Genomic DNA, 16,190 nt, shown 5'->3' with positions numbered 1-16,190 from the left:
ACCAAGGAGGGGGAGGAGTCCCCCACCAATTTGGTTTGGTGGAGGAGGAGTCCTCCTCCTAGTAGGTTTGCCCCACCTCTCTCTATTTTTCCACTTTGGCCGAAATAGGCCCACTTGGGCCTACTTGGTCCCTCTCCGGGTGGGTGGAACCCGAGAACCCATTCGTCACTCCCCGTACTTTACCGGTAATGCCCGAAATCCTTCCGGAAGCCAAACGCACTCTTCCTATATATCAATCTTCGTCTACGGACCATTTTGTAACTCCTCGTGACGTCTGAGATCTCATCCGGGACTCCGAACAACATCCGGTCACCAACATACATAATTCAACTATACTGAAAAGTCACCGAACCTTAAGTGTGCACACCCTGCGGGTTCGAGAACTATGCATACATGAGGTGAGACACTCTCCGATCAATAAACAATAGCGGGACCTGGATGTCCATATTGGCTCCTACATATTCTGCGAAGATCTTTATCTATTGAACCTCTGTGTCAAGGTTTTAGTTAATCCCGTATAACATCCCCTTTGTCCTTCGATATGTTACTTGCCCAAGATTCGATCGTCGGTATCTCTTTAGTCGTTCCGTAATACAAAATCTTGTGGCTAACTCTTTAGCCACATTCCTTGCAAGGCTTGTTGTGATGTTGTATTACCGAGTGGGCCTCGAGATACCTTTGTGTCATACCGAGTGACAAATCCTAGTCTTGATCCATGCTAACTCAATGGACACCTTCGGAGATACGTGTAGAGTACCTTTATAGTCACCCAGTTACGTTGCAACGTTTGATACACACAAGGTATTCTTCCGGTGCCAGTGAGTTACATGATCTCATGGTCATAGGAACATATACTTGACATGCAGAAAAACAATAGCAATGAAACGATACAATCACATGCTACGTTCATAGTTTGGGTCTTGTCCATCACATCATTCTCCTAATGACGTGATCCCGTTATCAACTGACAACCCTTGTCTATGGCTAGGAAACCGTGACCATCTTTGATCAACAAGCTAGTCCACTAGAGGCTTACTAGGGACAGTGTGTTGTCTATGTATCCACACATGTATCTGAGTTTCCATTCAATACCATTCTAGCATGAATAATAAACGATTATCTTGAACAAGGAAATATAATAGTAACCATTTTACTATTGCCTCTAAGGCATATTTCCAACAGTCTCCCAGTTGCACTAGAGTCAATAGTCTAGTTCACATCACTATGTGATTTACAGTGTAATGAATCTAACACCCATACAGTTCTGGTGTTGATCATATTTTGCTCGTGGAAGAGGCTTAGTGAGCACATGAGCAACATTCAGATCCGTGTGCACTTTGCAAATATTTATGTCCTCCTCCTTGATGTAATTGCGGATGGAATTGAAGCATAGCTTTATGTGTCTGGTCCTCTTGTGAAACCTTGGTTCCTTGGCTAGAGCAATGGCACTAGTATTGTCACAGAACAGAGTCATTGGATCCAGTGCAATGGGCACAACTCCAAGATCTGTCATGAACTGCTTCATCCACACATATTCGTTAGCCGCCTTTGCGGCAGCTATGTACTCCGCTTCACATGTAGAATCAGCTACCACGCTTTGTTTGGAACTGCACCAACTTGCTGCACCCCCATTAAGAATAAATACGTATCCAGTTTATGACTTAGAGTTATCTGGATCAGTGTCAAAGCTTGCATCGACATAACCCTTTATGGCGAGCTCTTTGTCACCTCCATAAACGAGAAACATTTCCTTAGTCCTTTTCACGTACTTCAGAATATTCTTGACCACTCTCCAGTGCTCCATTCCTGGATTACTTTGAAACCTTCCTGCCATACTTATGGCAAGGCTGACATCTGGTCTAGTGCACAACATTGCATACATGATAGAGCCTATGGTTGAAGAATAGGGGACGACACTCGTCTTTTCTCTTTATTCTACAGTTATTGGGCATTGTTTCTTACTCAACTTCACACCTTGTAGCACAGGCAAGAACCCTTTCTTGGACTGTTCCATTTTGAACTTCTTCAAAACTTTGTCAAGGTATGTGCTCTGTGAACGTCCTACTAAGCGTCTTGATCTATCTCTATAGATCTTAATGCCTAATATGTAAGCAGCTTCTCCTAGGTCCTTCATTGAAAAACTTATATTCAAATAATCCTTTATGCTTCCCGAAAGATATATATTGTTTCCAATCAACAATATGTCATCCACATATAATATTAGAAATGCTATAGAGCTCCCACTAACTTTCTTGTAAATACAAGCTTCTCCATAAACTTGTAGAAACCTGAACGCCTTGATCACCTCATCAAAGCGCCGATTCCAACTCCGAGATGCTTGCACCAGTCCATAAATGGATCGCTGGAGTTTGCATACTTTGTCAGCATTCTCCGGACTGAAAAAACCTTCCGGTTGAATCATATACAACTCTTCCTTAAGAAAACCGTTAAGGAACGTTGTTTTGACATCCATCTGCCAAATTTCATAATCGAAAAATGCAACTATTGCTAACATGATTCTCACGGACTTAAGAATTGCTACGGGTGAGGAAGTCTCATCGTAGTCAGCTCCTTGAATTTGTGAAAAACCCTTTGCCACAAGTCGAGCTTTATAGACGGTGACATTACCGTTTGCGTCCTTCTTCTTCTTAAAGATCCATTTTTCTGAATGGACTTTCGCCCTTCAGGTGATACTTCGAAAGTCCATACTTTGTTTTCATACATAGATCCTATCTCGGATTTCATGGCCTCTAACCATTTGTTGGAATCCCGCCCACCATTGCTTCTCCATAGCTCATAGGTTCATCGTTGTCTAACAACACGATTGATAAGATAGGGTTGCCGTACCACTCAGGAGCAGTACGTGCCCTTATCGACCTATGAGGTTCAATAGCAACTTGATCTGAAGTTTCATGATCATCATCATTAGCTTCCTCTTCAACTGATGTAGCTTTGGCAGAAACATCTTTATGTCCTCCGCCACCATGTAGTTGAAGTAAAGGTTTTAACCTCATCAACTTCTATCTTCCTCCCACTCAATTCTTTTGAGAGAAACTCTTTCTCAAGAAAAGCTTCGATCTTAGTGACAAACACTTTGCCCTCGGATCTGAGATAAAAGGTATATCCAACCGTCACTTTTGGGTATCCTATGAAGACACACTTTTTTTGCTTTGAGTTCGGACGTTTAAGGCTAAAGCTTTTTGACATAAGCATCACATACCCAAACTTTAAGAAACGACAACTTTGGCTTCTTGCCAAACCATAGTTCATACGGCGTCGTCTCAACGGATTTTGATGGTGCCATATTTAAAGTGAATGCAGCTGTCACTAACGCATAACCCCAAAACGATAACGGCAAATCGGTAAGAGACATCATAGAATGCACCATATACAATAAAGTGTGATTACGACGTTCGGACACACCATTACGTTGTGGTGTTCCAGACGTCGTCAACTGTGAAAAAATTCCACATTGTCTTAAGTGAGTGCCAAACTCATAACTCAGATATTCACCTCCTCGATCAGATCGTAGGGACTTGATATTCTTGTTACGATGATTCTCAACTTCTCTCTTAAATTGCATGAACTTTTCAAACGTTTCAGACTTGTGTTTCATCAAGTAAATATAACCATGTCTACTCAAATCATCTGTGAAGGTAAGAAAATAATGATAGCCACCGCGCGCCTCTATGCTCATTAGTCTGCACACATCGGTATGTATGATCTCCAACAAGTCACTTGCACGCTCCATTGTTCCGGAGAACGGAGTCTTAGTCATCTTGCCCATGAGGCATGGTTCACATGTGTCAAGTGATTCAAAATCAAGTGACTCCAAAAATCCATTAGCATGGAGTTTCTTCATGCATTTTATACCAATATGACCTAAGCAGCAGTGCCACCAGAAAGTGGTGCTATCATTATCAACTCTACATCTTTTGGAACCAATGTTATGTATATGTGTATCATCACTATCGAGATTCAATATGAACAAACCCCTCACATTGCATGCATCACCATAAAAGATATTACTCATATAAATAGAACAACCATTATTCTCTGACTTAAATGAGTAACCGTCTCGCAATAAACAAGATCCAGATATAATGTTCATATTTAATGCATGCACTAAATAACAATTATTTAGGTTCATCACTAATCCCGATCGTAACTGAAGTGAGAGCGTGTTGATGGCGATCACATCAACCTTGGAACCATTTCGTCACTTCATCCTTCGCCAGCCTTCGTTTGTTCCATAGTTCCTGCTTTGAGTTGCCAATATGAGCAACAGAACCGGTATCAAATACCCTGGCACTACTACGAGAGCTGGTGAGGTACACATCTATAACATGTATATCAAATATACCTTGTTTGGTGTTGGCCGCCTTCTTATCGTACAGATACTTTGGGCACTTCCGCTTCCAATGACCAGTCCCCTTGCAATGATAGCACTCAGTTCCCGGCTTGATTCCAGCCTTGGGTTTCTTCGTCAGAGTAGCAACTGCTTTTCCACTCTTCTTGGAGTTACCCTTCTTGCCCATGCCGTTTTTATTGAAACTAGTGGTTTTATTGACCATCAACACTTGATGTTCTTTCTGAATTTCTGACTCAACAACTTTAAGCATCGCAAACAGCTCGGTGATTGACTTATTCATTCCTTACATATTTTAGTTCAACACAAAGCCTTTATAGCTAGGCGGCAATGATTGAAGAACTCTGTCAGTGATTGCCTCTGGCGGGAGAAAAATTTCGAACTCAGCCAGACGGTTAGAGTACCCACACATTATGAGTATGTGTTCACTATCACGCATGTTCTCCTCCATTTTGCAAGCATAGAACTTATCGGAGGTTTCATGCCTCTCGATCCAGGCATTCTTCTCAAAGATACACTTCAACTCCTGGAACATCTCATATGCTCCATGACATTCAAAACGTCTTTGAAGTCCCGGTTCTAAGCCATTAAAAATTGCACATTGAACTACTAAGTAGTCATCCAGACGAGCTTGCCAGATGTTCATATCATCTTGGGTCGCCAGTTGGGGTGGCATGTCACCTAGCGGTGCATCAAGGACATAATTCTTCTTGGAAACCGTGAGAACAAGCCTCACATTACGGGCCGAGTCCACAAATTTACTTCCATCATCTTTCAACTTAGTTTTCTCTAGGAACGCATTAAAATTTAGGGGTGCTACTGCGCGAGCCATTCATCTACAACATAAATTTGCAAATATTACTTAGACTATTGTTAAAGATAATGAGTTTAGTTAATCTATTACTAAAAACTCCCACTCAAATTGACATCCCTCTAGTCACTCTAGTGACACATGATCCAAATTCACTAACTCAAGTCCGATCATCACTTGAGTTGAATTAGCTTCAATGGTGAACATCTCTATGTTGATCATATCTACTATATGACTCATGTTCGACCTTTTTGTCTCTTGTGTTCCAAGGCCATGTACGTACATGCTAGTCCAGTCAAGTTTAATCCGAGTGTTCCGCGTGTGCAAAACTGTCTTGCACCCGTTGTATGTGAATGTAGAGTCTATCACACCCGATCATCACGTGTTGTCTCCAAACGACAAATTGTCTCAATGTTGCACACTCGGGGAGAACACAATTTTATCTTGAAATTTTAGTGAGGGATCACCTTATAATGCTACCGTCGTCCTAAGGAAAATAAGGTGCATAAAAGGATTAACATCACATGCAACTCATAAGTGACATGATATGGCCATGAACTTGTGCTTCTTGATCTCCATCACCAAAGCACAAGCATGATCTCCATCGTCACCGAAGCCACACCATGATCTCCATCATTGTACTGACATCGAGGTTGTCGCGCAAACTATATTGTTACTACTAAAGCTACTAAACTAGCGATAAAGCAAAGCATCACCAGGCACAAAATAATTAAATACAACCATATGGCTCCTGTCGGTTGCCGTAGCATCGACGTGCAAGTCAATATTTAACTATTACAACATGATTATCTCATACATCAAATATATCATATCATGTCTTTGGCCATATCATATCACAACATACCCTGCAAAAACAAGTTAGACGTCCTCTAATTTGTTGTTGCTTGTTTTACGTGGATGCTATGGGTATCTAGTATGACCGCATCTTACTTACGCAAAACCACAACAATGATAAACAAGTTGCTATTTAACCATTCTCCAAGGACCGCCTTTGTCAAATCTGATTCAACTAGAATTGGAGAAACAGACACCCGCGAGTCATCTTTATGCAACAATTTGCATGTTAGTCGATGAAACCGGTCTCTCGTAAGCATATGAGTAATGTTGGTCCAGGCCACTTCACCCAACAATACCGTTGAGTCAAGAAAAGACTAATGAGGGCAGCAATCGGAATATCAATGCCTATAAACTCCTTTGTGTTCTACTCGAGATGTCATCTACGCATAGACCTAGCTCATGATGCCACTGTTGGGGAACGTTGCATGGGAAACAAAAATTTTCCTACGCACACATAAGATCTATCCATGGTGATGACCATCTATGAGAGCAGAGATCGGATCCGCATACCCTTGTAGATCGCTCAGAGGGAAGCGTTAATAAACACGGTTGATGTAGTCAAACGTCTTTGTGATCCAAATCGCAATCCGTCCCACGAACTCCATCATGATCTAGCGCCGAACAAACGGCACCTCCGCGTTCAACACACGTACAGCTTGATGACGATCTTCGCCTTCTTGATCCAGCAAGATATACAAAGAGGTAGCTGAATTCTCCGGCAGCACGACGACGTGACGGTAATGGTGGTGGAGTTACTCCGGCAGGGCTTCGTCGCGTCGTACCAAAATAACCTACGGGGTGTCACCAAGTAGTGGAGGGAGAGGAGCTGCGTTGTGGCTTGTGGTGCAAAAAGCCTCTCTTACCTCCACTATATATAGGTGGGAGGGAGGGTGGTGCCCTAGGGAAAACCCCTAGGGTTGGCCGGCACGCCAAGGAGGGGGAGGGGTCCTCCTCCAATTCGGTTTGGTGGAGGAGGAGTCCTCCTCCTAGTAGGTTTGCCCCACCTCTCTCTCTCTTTCCACTTTGGCCGAAATATGCCCACTTCGGCTGGCTACCTAGCCCACTAGGGACTAGGTGCGCCACCATTGGTCCTACTTGATCCCTCTGCGGGTGGGTGGCCCCTCCCGGTGGAACTCCAGAACCCACTCGTCACTCCCGGTACTTTATCGGTAATGCCTGAAATCCTTCCGGAAGCCAAATGTACTCTTGCTATATATCAATCTTTGTCTAAGGACCATTCTGGAACTCCTCGTGACGTCTGAGATCTCATCCGGGACTCCAAACAACATTAGATCACCGACATACATAATTCAACTATACCGAAACATTACCGAACCTTAAGTGTGCAGACCCCGCCGGTTCGAGAACTATGCAGACATGACCTGAGGCACTCTCTGGTCAATAACCAATAGCGGGACCTGGATGTCCATATTGGCTCCTACATATTCTACGAAGATCTTTATCGGTTGAACCTCTCTGTCAAGGATTCAATTAATCCTATATAACATTCCCTTTGTCTTTCGGTAGTTACTTGCCCGAGATTTGATCGTCGGTATCTCTATACCTATTTGAATCTCCTTACCAGTAAGTCTCTTTACTCGTTTCATAATACAAAATCCCGTGGCTAACTCTTTAGTCACATTGCTTGCAAGGCTTGTTGTCATGTTGTATTACCGAGTAGGCCTCGAGATACCTCCCCGTCATACGGAGTGACAAATCCTAGTCTTGATCCATCCTAACTCAATGGACACGTTCGGAGATAGCTGTAGAGTACCTTTATAGTCACCGAGTTACATTGCGACGTTTGATACACACAAGGTATTCTTCCAGTGCCAGTGAGATACATGATCTCATTGTCCTAGGAACATATACTTGACATGCAGAAAAACAGTAGCAATAAAACGATATGATCAGATGCTACATTCGTAGTTTGGGTCTTGTCCATCACATCATTCTCCTAATGATGTGATCCCGTTATCAACTGACAACCCTTGTCTATGGCTAGGAAAACGTGACCATCTTTGATCAATGAGCTAGTCTACTAGAGGCTTACTACGGACAGTGTGTTGCCTATGTATCCACATATGTATCTGAGTTTCCATTCAATACAATTCTAGCATGGATAATAAACGATTATCTTGAACAAGGAAATATAATAATAACTATTTTACTATTGCCTCTAGAGCATACTTCCAACACTTGTATCATCCAACTCGACAAAGGGTGTACAATGTGGCTCTATGAGCACGTCACACCATGTGAAACAAGAGAATTAGGGTTTGGAACGGCTCAACCATTACAGTGGCTTTGGGATGTATATATAAGGGCCACGCCAGGGAACACGACAGTAGCCCGGATTACAGAGGTTTGTTGCAGCTTAGCCCCGTCCGAGTGTTCCACTCCGGCCTCCTCCGCCGCTTTCTCCGCGTCGAGCTCATCTAAGAGTGCGTCGACCTCCGCATGCCTCTGCCGGGTGAGCTCCCGATTGGCCAACACCTTGACCTCATCTTGGATGGACTCCAAGATGGCTTGCTGCACCGCCATCACCTCGGCTTGGGCGACGACGAACTCTGCATCCGCCTCCTCCAAGTTGAACACCTGAGGAGGCTGGTCTGCCTCGTCCTCCTCCGCATCGGTCACTTCCATCAGCTTCGGAAGCTCCTCCTCCGGCTCCGGTGAGTCCGGAGGAAGGCCACCGACGATGTGGGCGGGTGCCTAGCCTAGATCTCCGCCTTGATCTGCATCCGGTGCTCCGTTGTGAGCATCTGTAGGTCGTGATCCTACGGCGGACCATATCGACGTGGTCGAGCGGGGGAGAGGAGGCAAACGGGCTCGGGTGACGACGCAGAGAGGGAGGAGATGGATGTGATATGGCTAGGGGACGCCGACCGGCTTAAATAGCCCGATTTGGCCTCGGGCGGCAAGCCAGAGCGACACCACACGGTGTTCACACCGTGGCAACGGTCGATGCGTCCGTCAGACTATCGTGTTTTCGAACGAGTCCTCGTGGGGCCCCATCGTCGGGCCGGCGTGACGGGCCTGCCCGAGCACCCTCATATCCACCCTAAATTTGGGCTGGATATGAGGGGTGCCGGTTAGGCCGGGCATTTAAAGCCTTTTTAAGGCGTTTGGTTGGGTCGAATTTTTATGACCGGTCATTGACCGGCAGGGCCGGCTTTGGCCCAGTGCGAGAGGTGCGATGGCCCGGGGCCCGGCCTAAAGAGGGGCCCATAGTATATATGCAGTATGTATATATTACAGATTTATAGAGTAGAGGTGATAAAAAAATAGAAATGACTCATGTCCAGCCCTAGCGGCTCAGCCGAGCTAGCTTTGAGCCCAGCAAAGCAGCCACACCCACATACCGCTACCGCACGGGAGCCACGTTCTTTCATGATACTCCCTCCATCACGGTTTAGAAGGCACAGTTAGACTTGCGTGCGTTTCCAAAATAGACAAAGATTAAGGCACGTTGCATTTACTCCTAGCAGCTAATTAGTACTCTGTTGTACTACTTCTACATGCATGCGTAGGGTGAATGCTATTTTTTAACTCATTTCGCAGCCAATCAATAACCACCTGGGTCCTAGAGAATTTGCATGCACGCCTTCTAAACCGTGATGGAGGAAGTACTTGGTTTGGAACAAATGCAGGAAAAATAACAATTTTTTTATTTTAGTAAAAAATGATTATTTTTATGAATTTATAGCAATTATACATGTTAATGTATTGAATAGGAATTTTCTTTTTATTGAGCCTATTGATGAAGTTCGCCCCGGGGCCTTTGAAGTCATAGAGCCGGCCCTATTGACCGGGCATTTAAAGGGGTACGAGGGGTCTAATTGGAGATGCTCTTAAAATGAAAAACTTGTTGTACTGAAATGGTCGATGTTCAGAAATCACAATGTCTTTTTTAGCTTCCACCGTGGGAATACAGGTCAAGCACCCCTGTAGTCGCAGCAGCGCAAATAATATACTCCGTAAATCGCAAGCAACACAAAATAGCGTGCTAGCGGCAACGTCTGCAAGAAGCCAAGAACAAAGACATCACAGCTTCCCCAATCCCCAGGCCCGGCTTCGGCACACTTCCAGAAACCTTCATTCGTTCTTGCCAAAGAAAAACATTCAGAACCCCCGTCTGAACTTTACTGTAATAGTGCTAGGATAACACCCTCGTAAGGCAGAAGATCTTGCCTCAGTACCCTATGGAGACCGTCCACGAGTAGAGCTCCCGCTCCGGCACGCCGACCTCGAACTTGACCAGGCCGGAGCCGTCGTCGTAGGAGAAACCAACCGCCACCGAATCCACCGCCACGCTCTTCGGCCTCGCCGAGGAGTAGGCTCCAACCGTGCCCGCGCCCCGCACTTTCACCTCCACGCGGGCGTCGTCGCCGTACCTCACGTCCGTCACCGCGCCGCCGGAGTTGAACATCCCGACCAGGCCGATCGGCGCGAAGGAGGCGCCGTTCGGCAGCCGCTTCAGCGGCACCACGGTGAACACCTCGTACTCGCGCGGCTTCAGCGTCACCGGCACCGCCGCGTCCTTGGGCAGGACGGTCACCTCTCCTGCAGAGAAGGAAAGAAAAAGGCAGGACCAACATCGCTCGTCAGCCCTGACCTGAAAGACCACGACGATGTGCTGGTTCTGACTGAAGAATGCTTACCTGCTACATGCGAGTACACGATCGCGTCGCCGTTCCAGCCATCGCCGGCGACCTCCTGAAGGCGGTTCACGTCCCGTCCCCGGACGGCCCCGGTGATGGTCCCGGGCTGCACGTCGTGGATGAGGTTCTTCTTCCCTTCTCGGCACCAACCGGCGCCTTGGCAGTTGAAGGCGCCGATCACGCCGGAGTGCGCGTTCAGGTTCCAGATCTTGAGAATGCTGCAGTTCATCACAAAATGGCTCAGAGAAGTTCAGAACCAAACTAGTAAAAAAACGAACTTTGCAGCAAGTTCTAATGCGCACTAACCTTTTGCTGTCCCTTGCAGGATCAGAGAAGAGGCAGTCCCTGGTCGGTCTCCCGGGGAGTTTGGCTCGCAGGATCGATCCGTCAGGAAGCACAAGCTTCCTCAGCAGATCGAAGTCATGGCTTCCTGGTTTGTCACTGACATAATCACACGCACAGTTAGCATGAAAGACTTCTTTCAGTTTCAGCAAATGAAAAGAAAAAACTGAAAATTGTCCAAAGATATTGTATGGAAAAGCTGAAAGTTCTCTACTGCTCTGTAATGTTCGTTACCTCACGTATATAGCGCAACCGCCGACTGCCCGTGCCGCGGCGTGGTATTCCGCCATTGGGTGAACGCTCTGCAGGACATTGAAAAGAAGCTTACAAGTTCAGGCCTGATGATCGAGAGTAGTAAGCAAGAGAGCAGAACAGAGCAGTGATCGATTCTCACTCACATGGAACATGTCCCAGTCAGGCTGCATGAACTCTCCAAGGAAAACAGTGTTGTACGCGACAGATGCGATGTGTATGGTATGCGAAGCTGGGTCTCTAGGCCAGAAATCATCAGAGGCTCTCACAACCGAGTTTCTTTTTGAACTGTAACGAAGAGCATCCATATATTTTCAGGCAATTGCACCAAGCTTGAGTATATGTAGTTTCAGGAGCAAAATAAGATTACCTGTATAAGTTATCAGTGTTATGGCTCATGCAACATATTATACCGTTGTCGCGGAAATTCCGTGCGATGGAAGCTTCTAGAGCCTGCTGGTACTTCCTAGACAGAAGCACTCTCCCACCATGGCCACTGCCTAGCGCCTCGAGAATGTTTTGCACGTCTACTTTCACACCGTCCACTCCGGCAGACGCGAGGTAGGAGTGGAGCTCATTGTAGAAGCTGAACACTTTGTCAGGGTCCACAAGGCCAAGGCCGTTATCTGCTATGCTGTTGAAGGCCTCACAGGGTTCGTTCTTCTGGACCCCTGGTGATGACACAGGATACTGCATCTTTGATTGGTAATGCTCCATCCCGTCGGCACCGGGCCTTACGCCACCCCAATATCCGGTAATGGCATGCCATACATAAACATACCTGAATTTTGGCATAAGAAGTAGGAAATATGAGAATTGCCACAAATTTATCATGCTGTATGAGGCTACAAACAAACAAGTAACATCATACTTTAGCTCATGTTTCCCCTTAATTTCACTGACAATATGCGCGAGGCCGTTTGATGGATCTTCTTCCCTATGACCCTTCCTCCCATTTCTCTGAAATTTGTGGTTCTCCTTGATATCATATAATCTGTTTGCGAAGCTATAGATACCGGACATGCAAATATTAGTGCTCACTACTGCAAGACAGGTAAAGATTGAGAGATAAATTCTTCTAGGCTGCTTACTTGGCTGCATTATCAGATACGAATGCACTTCCAGCAGGGTCCATACTGACCGATTGCCACCCATCATCGATTATGACAAACTTAGGAGCTGTTCCACCTTTTTCAAAACTGGCAAAAAAATACAAAAATACATTATGGAGTTTCAGTATGTTTCTCATATGGTAAGCATAGTATCGGTGGAAATATGCGAGATTTGAAAGACACCTCTGCAATCCTTTCTTCACTCCTTCGGCAGTAACATCAGTGTAAAATGCATCCCATGTGCACCAGCCAAACCAGTTTAGCATGTCTGGCAGCTGCAGCAAGGCGAGAGTTTTAGAGGCACTGAAATGGTAAGGATGCAAAAATGCATATGCTATGTACTATTTCAAGAAGGTACCTTCTTTTTTTCCCTGTGAGAGAACGTCTGCAAGTGCTTCTCAACAGCTCTGCAAAAAGACAATTCATGTGATGTCAGTGAGAAAGCAATGCATTCATGGAAAGCAGTTGGCGTATTTGATCAGGAGAAGTGTAGGGTACCAAAATAGGAAGATTAGTTACAGAAAATATTGACATACTTGACAGCGTTTGTGATGACCTCAAACGGATCCGATCCCGCGCCGACGAAAACTAGATGGGTGCCTTCAAATGATTCTACAGCTGGATCACCTGCAAATAAAAGAAAAACAAGAGTACTATTATACATCATGAAACAACTGTGCTCAAGTCAATGGAGAGAAGTTTCCATGATTGTCTGAATTACCACTCTCCAAACAAATTTCCAGCTCATCATTTTCGTTCCCCTGGAGTACGGCTCGGAATGAGCCCTCCAGGATCGGGAGGAAGACGGTGTACACAGCAGATTGCTCGTCTCCGGCACCATCGGCGGCCTCGACGATCAAGAACTGCGTCTCAACGGGGATGTCGCGGCCCGATGAGCCCATCCTCTGTGTCATCCACCACATCTTGAACCTGAACGTGCACATGAATCGCAGGTCCCTGGAAAACCAGCATGCCACACCAGTTCAGCCAATTATTTATTCTTTATGAATCGCAGGAGCTCCCTCCTATTTCAAGGTATATTTTAACTATGTTGTAATAAGTACTAAGAATTCATTTTTTGCCAGCCAAGTGTCCATGGTTGTTTACCTTTTTTAGGGGAAGAACTATAATGTCAAGAACAAACAGGAAGAGAAGGGATCCAAAATGTTGGTATTGAGTTGACGATTTCCTTTTATTAACAAAGCAAAATGTTGAAGAATTTTCCTTGTCTTTTTTAAAAGAGTGCGGAGACTTTTACCGCACACCTGAAGTTTTACGTTTCAGGAGTTACCACTACTCCTGTTTACCAAGAGTCAAGAGAAGACAAGATTGCAAACTGAATAGTTTCTCTGAATCTAGATCGTCGCACATGACAGACATCAGATAAGACACGCTTCAAATAATTGTGAAACAGATGACAGAGGACCACCCGGACAAAACAGCTGAAGAGAGCTCAGGAATCGCAGGAGCAACGGAGAAGACCAACAGCAGGCGCAGCTCACCTGAGCTTCCCGACGGGGAAGACGCTCCGGCTGCCGGCGGGGGCCGACCGGACGCCGAGGAACGCGCCGTTGAGCATGCCGCCCCCGGCGGCCGGCGTGACGAGCACATTGTCGCGCACCTCCGTCAGGACCGTGGCCCCCAGCGCCGCCAGGCTGCCGTCCTCCTGGACCGCGATCCCGGCTCCCACCGTCATCTTCCTCCCCCCGCACCGCAGTCCTCCAATCAAAGCACGTAGGAAGATTTACGACGGTGGGATCTGTGGGTGTGGCGCGGCGCGCGGTTGTGGTGTTGGGACAGCCGAGTGCGCTCTCCCTCGTTTTATAGCCGTCGGGGTGGGGATCTTTTTCGGTTCGACCCCCCGGCAGTAGAGATTGAAAGGTTTGCGTTGCCTTCCGCATCGTGTTTTTCTAAGACACCTTTTATTTTGAGCCTGACAAGATCATGGCCACGGGTCGGGCCTCGGCCTAGATTTTGAGCCCGACGGCCGGACCGGGCCAGGTCGGGTTCAGACTTGTCGTTTTTGCACTTTAAGAAAGAGGTCTGGCTCGAGGCTTGACGGGTTTTTGATAGATATATGTCGGGTTTGGGTTTGATTTTTAGGTCCGACGGTCTGATCAGACTCGGGACTAGGTTTTCTGCGTCGGGTTTTGGTAGGCTTCGCCTGAAACCCGATGCAGGCGGACGGATAGCAAGATATAACCACTAACAACGAGTACATCACTCCTTTCTTATCGAAGTAGGAGCAAACTTATTTTAAGAGACAATCGAGAAGTTATTGTGCTAAGACCTTGTATAACCAACGTTCGAAAACAGCAATCGTCGCCAATAAAGAGAAGAACAGATTGAAAGAATCCAATTTATAGATATATGTATAAAGTCGAATAAATACTACATTCAAGCAAATCCATTGGAAACAAGAACTGCCAAAGACACATCCCCAAACGTCCCCCCTCCCCCCTCCCCCCACCGTGACGACAGTAGACACATCACTGAAACGGGGGTTAGTTGAGAAGAATCTTATTCCATCTTCAAGGGGTCATAACCGCCTCGTCTTGCAGAATAACACACAAACAATAGGCCACACAAAAGCACCTAAAACAAAGAAAGATCTCTCATGTCGGTACATGCCACGGGTCAGCACTCCTCCATGGTCCTAAGGCCACCACAGATGAGGCAAACAATGACGAGGCCGGCGATGCAGAGAAACCCTAATTTTTTAATTTCATGTTTTTTCTTCTCCAAGGAGGTAAGAGATTTCAAATGCAATTCAAACTTGTTGTGTAAGAGCATCTACATCCGGAGACAACAAATTTGACTCCTCAAACGTCTACGAACGCGTCGAGTTGCGTCTGCGGACAGTGATCGATCAATTTTTAAATAATCTTTTTCATAACGGGATTCCTTAGTTTAGAAATATCAAATTCATGATATTACATGCAACGTGAAACCTATTCTACTTGAAGCTCGTTCGCCTTCGCCGTGCTGTGTCCGACGACGAGTTGCGCCCCTCAAAGTGTTGGTTCGGTCGCATGAGATAGAGTTAGACATGGGACATGCATCGGCTCACATGTCTCGAGGCGCCACCATCTCTCATGTCCTATCTTTTTTTTGGAGTTCGAAATCTTGACGATGACTATAGACATGAGATCGATGATGGATTTGTCTTCACAGGAGCTGACAAGGTCCATCACGGCACGGTTATGATACAGACCATATGAGATATGGGAGAATGCGACTTCACCTCATCAACGTACACCGCCGCGAGGGCTATCACGGTCTCCGTGTCCTCTGCCTCGCACAACGGACATGCGGCATCATATTTGCATTCCACAACGTCCCTGGATTCACCTCCTACTCGATGTGTCTACGAAGGGGAAATGATGGAAGCGATTACTTTCTCAATGAAGTTTTAAATGCAAAATGGAACTCTGCGTGGAAGCGGACGTGGAAATGGCTAAAACTTCGTGATAAGAAGGAGAAACAAGGGTTAGTGTGTGTTATGGGTGTTCTTGGGTTTTTGCCCTACGATAGGCTGCTCGATGACGAGTGTCTATGTGTAGGTTTTTCAAAAATGCCCTGAACTCGCACCCCTTTTTCTAGTTTCCTTTTGTGACTTTGGACTTTATATTTCCGTTATGTGAGTAATGGAAAGGGGTTGTCCGGTTCAAAAATGAAAAAAAAGAGAAACAAGGCATGTGGTTGCGTGCACACGTTTGCATCATGCTTTGCTGGATCGAATGAACTCGCGATCAGTGTGATCGAGGGCGTGACGCGCACGA

The 16,190-nt window shown here is 46.0% G+C and overlaps 1 protein-coding gene across 2 annotated transcripts; it reads right to left on the bottom strand.

Moving 5' to 3' along the window:
- Nucleotides 1-9,892: 9,892 nt before the first annotated feature.
- On the bottom strand, nucleotides 9,893-14,251 carry LOC123411343 (probable galactinol--sucrose galactosyltransferase 1). 2 transcript variants are annotated; one of them, XM_045104274.1, is made up of 13 exons: nucleotides 13,911-14,248; nucleotides 13,130-13,365; nucleotides 12,945-13,035; nucleotides 12,767-12,815; nucleotides 12,592-12,683; nucleotides 12,388-12,495; nucleotides 12,168-12,302; nucleotides 11,667-12,077; nucleotides 11,443-11,584; nucleotides 11,279-11,346; nucleotides 11,009-11,143; nucleotides 10,703-10,920; nucleotides 9,893-10,604 (listed from the first exon to the last, which is right to left on the bottom strand). In XM_045104274.1, the coding sequence occupies exons 1-13, from the start codon at nucleotides 14,102-14,104 to the stop codon at nucleotides 10,234-10,236; spliced, it is 2,250 nt and encodes a 749-aa protein (XP_044960209.1). In that variant the 5' UTR covers nucleotides 14,105-14,248; the 3' UTR covers nucleotides 9,893-10,233. The 2 variants fall into 2 exon arrangements, with proteins under 2 accessions (XP_044960209.1, XP_044960208.1); XM_045104273.1 differs by having other exon boundaries at nucleotides 11,667-12,302; nucleotides 13,911-14,251.
- Nucleotides 14,252-16,190: the final 1,939 nt, after the last annotated feature.

Source organism: Hordeum vulgare, chromosome 7H, assembly GCF_904849725.1.
Source record: "Hordeum vulgare subsp. vulgare chromosome 7H, MorexV3_pseudomolecules_assembly, whole genome shotgun sequence".
Taxonomy (NCBI): Eukaryota; Viridiplantae; Streptophyta; class Magnoliopsida; order Poales; family Poaceae; genus Hordeum; species Hordeum vulgare.
This window is presented reverse-complemented; position numbering and strand designations above follow the sequence as displayed.